Below are 12,342 nucleotides of genomic sequence, written 5' to 3' on the forward strand. Positions count from 1 at the left end.
TTGTCATCACCAAAATACTGTGTGTGTGTGTGTGTGTGTGTGTGTGATCCTTCTCCTTTTACCCCTTGATAAGTGCCAGCTTGTTTTCCGTTGGATTCGATTATAGATTTAGATTTGAATGAAAAATAGATTTGAATGTTACATTGCTAGCTGTTTCTGATTGGCTACTGTTAGTGTTTGTATTGTAATAATAATAATAATACATTTTATTTAAAGCGCCTTTCATGACACCCAAGGTCACGTCACAAACAAAAAAGGAGATAGTCATCTTATGAAGGTGCTGAGGTTCACACCAGGGACATGCAGCAGGCCTTTTGATAATACCTAATTATAGTTTGAATGTTACATATCTAGTCGTTCTGATTGGCTGCTGTTATTTAATTTGAATGTCAAATGGTTGCATTTTTAAAAAAACCTGTAAATATATATAATTTCTATTCACATGGCTTTTTGATACCTGGGGAACTAATACATGTGTTGTTTGGCATTCAATGATTTGATTTTTTGATTATTTTTTGATAACAATAGTAACAACAATAATAGGCCTATATTAGGGCGTAATCATTAATATTCGGGGCAATTAGCCTACTTAATATTTGATGGGGGGCGTTAGTGGACCTGGATAATGGATAGGGGGGCGCTGGCACAAAAAAGGTTGAGAACCACTGGTCTATGTGCTCAACCCGCTGACAGAGTGTATAAAAGTAACATAAAGTAAACAAATTGACATCAAATAATTCCCCTGTCCATCCAGCTGAGTTAGACATTAAATGTTTGTTAGGGTTTATGAGATAGAATAAAATGGATATGAACAATAATATACAGTCTATGATTTAAACCAGCGAAAAGTCAACATTTTGAAGGCGAAGGATCCCTTTGCTGAAAGAGGACCACCTACTACTATGGTATAATATTGAGTTGCATATGAATCTGGGTCTACAATAACGTGTAGGGTGGCTAAAGCCTTTACACATAAATTATTAAAATAATAATTGTTGACATATTCATACGTCCTGTTTTATTGTTAAACACACATGTGAATCCTTAAGCTTAACTGTATGTGGATGGCTACCTTATTGGCTACCTTACCTATAGGCCATAAGCCTATTCACAAATAGGCTAATTTATCTTTGCTAATAAAATGTTGGATTCATGTTAACGTATATTTTCAGACATGATTTATTAGATAGAACAGCTTGGGAACAGCATGCAGCAGAGGGCCGCAGGTTGGAATCGAACCCGTGGCTGCTGCGCCGAGGACTAAGCCTCTGTATATGGGTGCACGCTCTACCAGGTGAGTTACCCAGGCACCCATGTGATTCTGTTTAAAAAAAAATCAAACAATAATTTGGTGGCCCCCCCTGCTGTAATTCTGAGGACCCTATAGGGGCCCTGGAACCCCTGTTGAAGATCTCTGGTCTAAAGTACAGTCAATGATTTGAACAGTATATTATTTGAGTGGTAGTAGGCCTAATTGTAGTAGTAAGGGTTTGGATTTATAACAAAGGGATTTATAACAAAGTGCTTGTTCATAGAGGTTTTGGAGTTATCTTATTTCCACTATCTCTGCCATACTTCTATCATAATTATCAGTCATAATCACACCAAAATTCACCTACTGTTTTCAATTACCTCTTACACACAAACCACGTGTTGATTCTGAAATCAACTTGATTCCCTGATTGCATAATAAGTCAGCAGGCACTATAGTTCTACCAGACATTTCAAAATATAAATAAATCACAATTTAGGTATAGGTCAAGAGTCAGCAAAATAGGTTGGGAGAAGATTATTTCCCAGCAAGACATCAGTCTTAAAGGTGAAGCCAAACCCAAAACAGCATTAATGTGATCCACTGTGATTCACTATTGCAAAACAACAAAACATGAAAAGGTCCATGTTTTTTTGTTTTGTGTTTAAAGGTGAGTGGAGTGATAAATACAGATTTTACATCAGACATACAGACACATCCACAAGAGGCCCCAGGTCCACACTTCTGTGGACCTGTGACATCTGTGTTTGAATAGTTACAACTTCCCATCCTCAAATAGAAGGAGCTAAAATTTCAAGGAATATTATTATTAACAGTGTGTTTCCAATAGCCACACAACAAGCTTTTGCATATTTCCATTTGGTGGAATTCCCACTATTGTCTCAAAGACTGATCCATTACTCTAATAACTTCTGTCAGATCGATTCTTGAAGGGCTAAGAGCCAAGTGAACAAAGCTGTACAAATCAATAAAACATATTTAATATATAACAGATTTAATGTAATCTATTTGTAATCTTTTATTTGTCACTTTTTAGTAGTTTTAATCAACAGTATTTAGGCCTGTGGATGATGGAAGGTACAGGGAGCAGTTATAGGATGAAAAGCAACAGAAAGAAAAAAACCAATCAAATCATTTAAATTAACTTATTCACATATAAAGAAAAGGGTCCAGGATTATATTTGTTTGCAATGATTTCTAATTTCAGTGCCTAAGAGGATATACATTTGGACCCAAGCCTTTAGCAATGCAATTCAGATAAAATGATCTAAAATCCTACATAAAGGCACAGTGAGACACACTATATGATGAGAAACTGGATTTGACAAGAAATGACTGATTAAGATCCCAAGATCGCAAGACAGACCAAAAGAGCTTTTGTGAATGTCAACTACACCATACAAATACAGTACTATCAGTTTTTAGCGTTAATCAGTATTCATGTTTTCTGTAAAAACGAATCACCTGTGAGACTTGCTGTGTGTTTTGGTGATATAATTACCATCTTTATTTATATTGCACTCATCAAAGACAGAGTTTACAAAGTGCTTTCAAAAGAAGACATAGAAAGGCTACTTAGGAACTACGCCTGTCTTCTTGATGACGTGTTCCAATGCAGCCTTTTCACTGGTGTCCAGGTTGATCTTGTATTTGGCCAGGATTTTCAGGATGGGCCTCAGTTTTAGCCACCACTGTATCTTTGGAATACGGTGTCTGTGGAGGACAACATGTCATTGCAAAGACGAAAGTGAAGACAACAAGAACAACAATCTCAAAGCCTACGGTCAAACCATTTATGTAAGATATTTAAATTAAAGCTGGAGCTGAAGTGATTTTTGACCACTAGGGTGCAGAATGACTCCAAAGTAAACTCACAACAAGGGGGCTTAAGCTTTATGTTAGCAATCATCTGCCTTTATACACATGTAGCACAACCACAGCGACATTGTCGACAGTCCTTTTTCTTACCGGCGGTCAACTCAAGTACAATTTTTAATGATTTTTAAAAAAGGGATTGGCCCACTCACTTTTACTGTGCAGTGTGAGTAAATACAAAAAAATGCAGAAAACAACAAGTACATAAATTGACAGGATAGAAATTAAGTCTTACTCAAAGTCAGTTTGATCTTTAAGTTCTTCCAGAGGCTGAAAGACCAAAGATCTCTTCTTCATGCCCAGCACACAGGCTGAATCTGGAGAGTTGGCAAAGATACGACCTAAAGGTTTGGGATAAAAATATAGTATACATTAGCACAGGGAGCATAGGGTTCATTACACCACATTGTATACAACATGTCCTCACCATGTCTGTAGCATTCCTTTAGCTTGTCAGTCAACCATAACACAGACTTGATCCCCATCTTGGTGGCAAAATTTCTGTCGAAAGGACTGGGTGTTCCACCCTGATAACAGAGGATAGGTTTCCTCATGTTTGTGAAATTGAATCTGGTGGCAAATATATTGAGCAGTGAACAACAAACAGAAAATCTGCATCTATTGGCCTACCTGCTGCATGTGTCCAAGTACATTCTTCCTGCAGTCAAACACACCCTTGCCCTCCTCTGTGTACAGGCTGAAGATAAAGTCTGTGGTGTAGTTCGCATTGCATTTCTCATTTCTGAAACAAAAGTAGAATATTGGGTGAGATATAATGCCTCAATGAGCTGCAGAGTGTAAAGTTGAGTCTACTCAGATCAGAGATGATGCTAATTCCTGCAAACCTCAGAATCAGTCCTCTCTTCACCGTGGTTTTCATCTTCTCCACCAGATGTTCCACATTCATCTACAAACAAATCAACTATTAGACCACTGATGTATGTCTTCACTTCGATTCCTCCTTTTCTACATTCGTAAGGACAAACCTCAAGGTCGTGAATGTTGAAATGCTCCTCGTAGATGTAAGCAGCATCAGCTCCAGATGCCAAGCCAGCCATAGTTGCCAGGTAGCCGCAGTATCCTCCCATAGTCTCAACAATGAACACCCTTCTCTTGGTGCCGGCAGCAGATTGTTTGATCCTGTCGCATGTCTGAAAAAGAGAGAGAGAAAAAGAAAAGAAGAATATAGTGAGTACGTTTTCGGCTGTTACTTTCTGGTGTTGTGTGTTCTATAGGAGTTTTACCATGGTTATAGTGTTGAGTGCAGTGTCAGTGCCAATACTGAAGTCAGATCCGGGAACATTGTTGGAGACAGTAGCGGGAACAACGACAAGGGGAATACAAAGTTCCTCATACTTCTCTCTAGCCTGCACCATCTCCAGACCCCCAACAAATGCCTGGTGGTGACAGGAAGGAAGGAAGAAAGGAAGGAAGGAAGGAAGGAAGAAATCAATAAAATGTGATTTGAATGCCTGGTTTCAGTGTTATGGCTGTGCCTCTATATTTCCGCAGTTCACCTCAAAGCCTCCAATAATGACTATAGCATGAATGTTGAACTTAGTGATGCTCAGACTGATCTCCTCCATGAATTCATGTGGCAAAGATCTTTATAAAAGAGAAAAACACAGAATTACACCTGTTCAATGTTAACTTACACTTACTGTAGTAACACTGAAACATGCACTGTTATTACAATCAACAGAGTTTTTGTTTAAATATCTCACCTCTTTGTTCCGAGGTTGGAGCCCCCCTTTCCAGTCCATCCTCCCACTGCAGACCAACCAATAGGCTCAATCTGTGCAGGGACAGAGGGCATTCTCTATCACGCTCTGAAAGTAAAAGCCTTCTTGTCTGTTTATGTACGTGTAACTCGAATTTACCATTCCATGAGCCAAGCCATCGAAGCCGTCGTGCACCGCAAGCATCTGGTGGCCCTGGAGGAGGCCGACCCTGACAGTTGAACGAACTGCCGCATTCATTCCAGCACACGGAGCTCCCACGTTCACTATGGCAATGTTGATATTACTCTGGCACGGGCACGGAGACATTTGTCAGGTTAAATGTATTTTTCTACTGGGACTTACTGACTTTTTACAGTTAATGTAAAATAAGTTGGTACAACTGTAGTTGCTGACCTTTGTGTCTGGGGGGTGCACATGAGCCAGCATTTTGTAAGTGTTCCAGTTGTTCTCAAAGCTCCTATTGTATAGAAATGTACAGGCATTTAAAACTCAACACAACACTTGAGAATATGAAATAGATAATGCACAGGTGCAAGCCTCACTTTCCCCTGAGCTTCACCGCATCGTCAAACCTCCCTTCAGCCATGGCTGTGGTGACATCTTTAGTCTAATGTGACAGAAGATCAAAAGACAAAAAGGGAAACTGAGAGCTGAATCCAACAAAAATAACCAAACACTTCTTGCTCCTTGAAGCCATTTTCATTTGTTCATTATGTACAAACTGAATGGGAATCATTTGTTTTGCATATGGAGCAGATTTGACTCACCACTTGCACACACTCCATGAGAGGCAGCCTGACAGCCATGTTTCCTGACAAGCTGACCACACATGCGGGAGTGTCTGGTTTGGCCTCCAGCAGAGCCATCACAGACTCCACACCCATCCTGCTGCCCTGAATCATGACAATCAAAATGCAGACAATTTTAGAGAAGCAGGTATGTGTGTATTCACATTGTTAACAAGTAATACGATTAATTGGTGAATATATAAAAGGTTTATGTGTGACAGCGGTCATATTACCAGGATTCTGTCAAAGGCGGAAGGGGTTCCTCCTCTCTGCACATGGCCCAAGATGGTGGTGCGGGTGTCAATGCCAAGCTTCTTTGATACAAGCTGGACAGAGAGATTAGGTTTTAATTTCTCATATGAAGAACCTCTATACTGTATGTGTGCTGGTTTATACTGGAGTTCTGCCATTACTGACCTCTTTGATGTTTTCACATGTGATAGCTTTACCGTGGCGGTCTATCGCTCCCTCTGCAACAATGATAATATTCAAACGGGAGCCGCGGCCTCTTTGCTAAGAGGGACAGAGAAAACCTTTATGAACAAGCAGACTTTTGTAACAAGTTTGGATTAGTATTGAAGACGATGCAGGACAAGACATTTACATCTGTCAGTCTTCTGCACAGATGCTGCTCCCATCCTTCATCTGGGGGCATCTCCGGGATGAACACCCAGTCAGCACCACAGGCCAGAGCTGTCACCAAAGCCAGGTAACTGTAGGTAAAGAGTCATACACTAGGGTTCAAGGATTCAAGTATGTCCCTGAAGCTGATGTTTCATATCATAAATTAGACTTTTGTCATAGAATGAGTGTAAAATGACTGTATCAATTATTTTACAACCAAATAAGAGAAGATAAATGAACAACCATGCCACTTTTGCATAACGCACACACAAGCTACTCACCCACAGTGCCTGCCCATTACCTCCAGGATGAAGGCCCTCTGGTGACTATAGAACAATAAATATCATGTCAAGACTAACAAAATGACATGGTAAGTCTGTGAAATGCCCGAAGGGTTCCATGCGTACCTCTGGGCTGTGGTGGTGATGGCATCCACTATCTCTATTATGCGATGCAGGGCAGAGTCCGTGCCGATGGTCATGTCGGTGCCACAGAAGTCGTTGTCAATGGAGCCCACCATGCCAACGATATTGAGATGGGAGGAACTCTTGGCCTCAGCTGCTGTGATCTTACCTGGGACCACCGATTAAAATGACAACACAGATACATTTACGGTAAATCTGGCTGTGGGCCCAGTTACCCCAAACTATTATGATAATAATGCAAATTATTTGAATACCGGCTTTTATATTCCAATTTGCCAGCATGTAGCATTATACCAGTATAGAAGGGCAAATGTGTGAAGGAGACATTTCATATGAGGTCTGTTGCTTAGAACAGTGAATTTTGGAGTAATGCCACTCACCGGCTTTGACCAGGTCTGCCAGAAGCCCGCTCCACTCGCTTCTGAACGCGTTGGCGCCCGTCAGACTGCCATCACCTCCAATCACACACAGGTTGGTGATACCCAACTTGACCAAGTTACAGGCAGCCTTGGTGCGTCCCTCCCTGGTGCGGAAATCCTGACAGCGAGCACTTCCAATCACAGTACCCCCCTGACGTCAGGCAAGAAGGTTGAAGTGTTTCAAACAAGAATCACAAGGAGGCAAATAAGGAGAAGGGGTAAGGGTTATCTGTAACCTAAGCATTCATGCCTTATATCTTAAGCTATTTAATGAACATTGGCATTTAAATGACCATTTGACCTACAGTACAGAACTGCACTGGCCAAAGATTGCTTGTTTCTAGAGTTACACAGATCATCCATCCCGCTTACTGATCACAAGTTAAAAAAAGAGTGGAGATGAGGAGCGTGCAGATAAATTTGCTTTTGCATCCACATGCTTGTTCTCACCAGCTGTAGCATCATTGAAACACTCTCCCAAGTAGCAAGGCGGATATGGTCTCCTCCATCCACCAGACCCTGGTAACCCTGTCAACAAAAACAAAATATCAACTTCATGAACAGGGGTCATTGCTGGGAAGAAGCTGCAGACATATTTTTACTCTGTCATGTGCTGCTATTTCAGTCCAACAAATGTTGTGTTAATTATGTGGTGATTTGCTGATTATCTATGATTTAGTCTTGCATTGTCAGACCTTCTTACACAGCGCTGCGGAGGAGGGTCTGGCTAGTCTAGCTAGCTGTCTGGATTTACCCTGCAGAGATCTGCGGAGCAGTTAACCATAGTCCTCATAAATCCACCAGAGTTTAAAATTACAACACAAAGAAAGTGGAAGGTAACGGACATCAGGCCGAAAAGAGTGTCATCCGGCAGAATTTTGGACGGCACCGAAGCAATCCCGGAAGTGGAATGTCATGGATATAGACTATCTATGATTAGTCTTGTGTGTTAGGCCATGATATAGTGCTAAAAACAATTAGTCGATCAAAAGCAAAGCTTGTAATCTATTAATTAATCGGCATTTACCTCATGGACAAAATACACCTTGGCTCCAGTGTAAATTCCCACTCGAACCGTGGCCCTCACAGCTGCGTTCATACCTGTAGGCATAGTGTGTTTGTGTGTGTGTACATTAGTCCTTATAATTGTTTGATATCACTTGCACACACAGTTGAAAAGAATGATTGAATGAAATAATGGGGAAATGGTGGGGGCAAAAGTTATAAAACAACACTATAATAGCATTTTATTTTACTTTATTTTATTGTTGACAACAGTTTAATTATCAGTGATAGTGGAAAGCTTGTATTGCAGGAAAGGCAACTGGGCCTCTGCCTGCACTTTCAAAACTCAGGGGGTCGCTTAAAGGACAAGATGTGGATAGATTAGCTTTAAGGGTGCCAAGAGCATCTCCACTTACAGTGTAAAGGAGCAAAGGAGAGAAAGGAAGCAAAGGACGACCCTCTCACTTCAACCCACCACTTTACATGAACATGACAGAAAGGTCATGCCTCTAAAATTAGCCCTCATAACATATACAGCGTGAGAGAGAGAGGAAGGAGGAACGGAGGAAGAAACTTGGACTTGAGGATACCAAGATGACTAAAAATATAAGGTTGAAATGAGGATCATGTATTTTGGAAAGTGAAAAAGAAGAAGGGTGAGGGTTAGCAAGCTGTGCAGTTTTTCATTAACACACTTGCCCCAAAGTCTTATAAAGTTCAGTTAGGTAGGAAAATAGACTCACTATCTCACACACTCAAACCCCAGTGTTGTGTGGGGTCACTGACACACTTCGCAAAGGTCACAGTGGAGATATTCTTCATCAAGTTAAAGGTCAGGGGAGAGGCTGTCTCATGCTGTGGTTCTAGCAGCTTTAGGTGTAGGAGTTCAAGCTGCCCTTTTCCACAAGTTAGCTGTATGAGATAGATAGCTGAGATACTGTAGCTCTGCTGCCATCGGAGTATTTTTTATCACTAATAAAATAAAAATTATGAGTTGTCAAAATTTGATATAAAAGGGGGTTGCAGTCATGATTGGATATGACAGTAAAAAGTGGCTTGACTTTAGGCAAAAAGCTGTGTTATTTCTAGTGCTAAAGGAACTTGAGTACAGATTGTATAACAATAAACCTGCACTATGGAGATGTATAGTCTACCATATTTGTTTAAGATAACAAATGACTATTCAAGAGGCATATTTATTTCTAGGTTTCAGACTCACTTTACATCTCAAATACGTCTTTGTTTGTCATTAAACCCTGCTGTTGAGTTACTAAGTGTTGACTTCAAACACACCAGATCCTCTCAACCACCTACCTAGGCACAACAGCAGACACGCTCTGCCTTTGCACTCAACACTAACATACCACCCTGGAAACTCTCCACTTACCCTGGGCATCGCCTCCTGAGGTCAGCACGGCGATCGCCCGACCCTCTCCCATCTTGGTGGGGTCAATGGAAGCCGGTTGTGCCATGGTCCTGGAGCTGAAGCTGTCTGAGGGAAAAAGGCCTTGAGTGTAAAAGTACCTGCCACCCTGCTGTACTGTGTGTGGAGCCTCTCAGCTCTAAGTAAGCCTGCCTGGAAAGTAATACCAGTTGCAAAAGTGCACAGCTTAACTATCCTCCTGGCAGACATCGAGACACACATCACACATAGTTCCGCAAGAGGCATTTGAATACACGCACGCACGCACGCACGCACGCGTTACGATATTGAATCACAATGTCATTAGGCTATTTTCCTCCCACACGTATCTTCTACAAAATCAATGTGAAACCTCACAAATAAAAATGTCTGGAAACGTAAATTCAAATATAATACACTAAATATAGATTATTCGAGCATTTTTTTGCACATTTGGAAACATTTTCCTATTTCAACAGTATTTTTTAAGTTCTGCAACAAATTCTGGACACTGACCACTACAAGGCATTAATATTGCTGTTTAAGCCCTGTTTAATTTAAGAGCTTTACAATGAGGGACTTTGTCTTGCTTGAAAATTAATCTTCTCGGTTAAACTTTTCTAGCAGACTGCAGCAGGTTTTATACCTGGATTTCTATATGCCACATTTGTTGTTGTGAAAATGGCCTGCTTTTTGTGGTAGAATTTCCAGTTTAAAAACTCATGCTGTGTAAGTTGAGACAGTGATACCCTAGCTCTCATTGAGGCCAGTGTCCAGCATAACAATTACGTCATAACCTGTCTCAGGCAGAGAAGTAGGTCAACTCTATGTCTCCATAGATGACGGGAGACGTAACAGCTGTATGATAAGACAATGCTGCCTCAAGTGCTCCCATCCCGCCAAGGTCAGGGGAGGAAGTTCCATACACATACTTCCACATAAATTCACTCACTTAGATTCAGAGGGCCCTGCGGCAAAGTAATAAATGCCCGTCTTGTCTGGGTGGCGATGTTGCTGCGGCCTCTCGGGCGCGTCTCCTCAAGTCTGGAGAGGATTGCTGCAGCCATGCAGCGTGGGCCTCCAAACGCACCACCTGCACCTGTTGTGCTCCTTCCTCCTCCCCCAATTCCATCTCCGTCCACCCGCTCCACCAGGAGCGCATCGCGCATCGCGCATTGCCACTCCCGGACCAGATTCCGCCGGAGTGTCCAATCCCACCGTAGTTCAACATCACGTCTCCTTAAGTCCTCTAATATTTCCTCATTTATGTCATCAACACATCCATGATTCATGGAAATGTGTAAAACACAACAAGCCACAAAGAATGCTGCGACTTTTTGAGGATTGTACTGTAAAATGCCTCCTGATCTATCCAAACACATGAAGCGCATTTTCAGTAATATTTTTCTTTGTAATTATGTATGGTTTACAAAAATGTGAACTGCTGTAGATGAGAGAAGTGTGTGCGCATTGTGCACACGCTACATTATGGCCAAGCATTCGTCTCTAAAATAGCATCTGAATAACGCGCTACTGACTTTAGACCAGGTTTTTCCTGGTCAGTGGCGGAATTGTTTTCTGAAACTGCAAAATAGCACCACGTAACGTTTGCGCAGGAACACGCCTCCTCTTTTCGCTGAACCGCCCCCGGGAGCGCAAATACATTCCCTAATTTACCGACGTGCGTCTGTGGAGGGAAAAGTCCGCTGTGCGTCGGGTGCAAAATAGGAATGATACATGCGTCGGTGTACAAAGGCAATTGCGCTGAGTGCAATATAGCCCTTATACTCAGAAACTAGTAGTTACGCATACATAGAAACACTGGACAAGATCTCCTTTGACCCAGACGGTCATAGATGACTGTCATGCATGTGGGGTACCTATAACTTGACTTGTTATGTAGATAAGAATAGTTGTTGTAAATGATCCAGTAGCATTTTCACACATAGATGAGTGAAGAAGGACCATATGTCCTTAAATACTACTTCAGGAAGACAGGAACCTCAGAATTGGGATGGCACTACACAACCCCCCTTTGTGGTTTAACTGTACTGCCTAATCCTAAATCTTTTCAATAGAGATTGTATTTAAAAGTATACTTTACTCAGAGATATAGGTGCCAGGGAAATGTTGTTACTTTTTGATGACCTTATTTTAGGTTTGTTTGAAATGTTGCTTTGCTGTCATTATGCATTCTTTGCCAGAAATAAGTAGCTGTTGGAGCTTTTAGATGAAGTTATTAAAACACTTCATGCCTTGATTGGACCTCCATTCAGGGTTGGTGGTGTTTCTTTTTTTTAACATATGTTTTTTGTTGCTTGGACAGTGATTCACTGTGCATATTACTATGTGCTATCACAGCTACTGATGGTACAAATCAAACCACCATTTTTTTGGCACCATTATTAATTACATTATGGTGAGGTGATCTCTATAACTGAGTTTTAGGTCTTCATCTACCTCTTTCAAAATATTCAGACTAATAGCGATAGTCCTTTAATTGCAGTCTTACCAGCATCCCCCGGTGGATCGGAGCTTAACGTTGTCTTGCTTTGACATTCAGATGCTGAGAGGTCATCACCACCTGAGGATGGAGAACCATAACACTTATCCAGAATGTGATCCAGACTCAAACTAAAGCGGATTGATCAGTTGGTGTTATAGAAAACCTCCCCATAAGGCACTCTAGAGTACAGTGCAGCAACTCACTCACATGATAGACTTTTTCTACAAAAGACAGCATGCTCAAGCATTATTTCTCAGCATTTTTCTTTCATTCCAAGCATTTG

At 41.3% G+C, this 12,342-nt stretch overlaps 1 protein-coding gene across 1 annotated transcript; it reads right to left on the reverse strand.

Annotated features, from left to right (window-relative positions):
• Positions 1-2,750: 2,750 nt before the first annotated feature.
• Positions 2,751-12,137, reverse strand: pfkmb (phosphofructokinase, muscle b). Its single transcript, XM_039799100.1, has 23 exons — positions 12,066-12,137; positions 9,539-9,643; positions 8,174-8,247; positions 7,597-7,674; positions 7,108-7,297; positions 6,710-6,875; positions 6,584-6,628; positions 6,283-6,391; positions 6,096-6,191; positions 5,912-6,004; positions 5,658-5,783; positions 5,433-5,497; positions 5,284-5,347; positions 5,029-5,175; positions 4,873-4,943; positions 4,666-4,753; positions 4,393-4,545; positions 4,135-4,299; positions 3,994-4,055; positions 3,779-3,890; positions 3,576-3,675; positions 3,384-3,489; positions 2,751-2,986 (listed from the first exon to the last, which is right to left on the reverse strand). Exons 2-23 carry the CDS (start codon positions 9,621-9,623, stop codon positions 2,845-2,847), a joined length of 2,337 nt encoding a protein of 778 aa, XP_039655034.1. The 5' UTR covers positions 9,624-9,643; positions 12,066-12,137; the 3' UTR covers positions 2,751-2,844.
• Between the last annotated feature and the right edge of the window lie 205 nt (positions 12,138-12,342).

Source organism: Perca fluviatilis, chromosome 4, assembly GCF_010015445.1.
Source record: "Perca fluviatilis chromosome 4, GENO_Pfluv_1.0, whole genome shotgun sequence".
Taxonomy (NCBI): Eukaryota; Metazoa; Chordata; class Actinopteri; order Perciformes; family Percidae; genus Perca; species Perca fluviatilis.

What these genes read in the sequence shown, in the direction of transcription:
- pfkmb (XM_039799100.1), bottom strand. Translation starts at nt 9,623, where the DNA reads ATGGCACAACCGGCTTCCATTGACCCCACCAAGATGGGAGAGGGTCGG. An exon ending in GGCAGACCTGGTCAAAGCCG is followed by an intron (nt 6,876 to 7,107) that starts GTGAGTGGCATT and finishes CGGTGGTCCCAG; the next exon opens with GTAAGATCACAGCAGCTGAG. An exon ending in AAAGATCAAACTGACTTTGA is followed by an intron (nt 2,987 to 3,383) that starts GTAAGACTTAAT and finishes TGTCCTCCACAG; the next exon opens with ACACCGTATTCCAAAGATAC.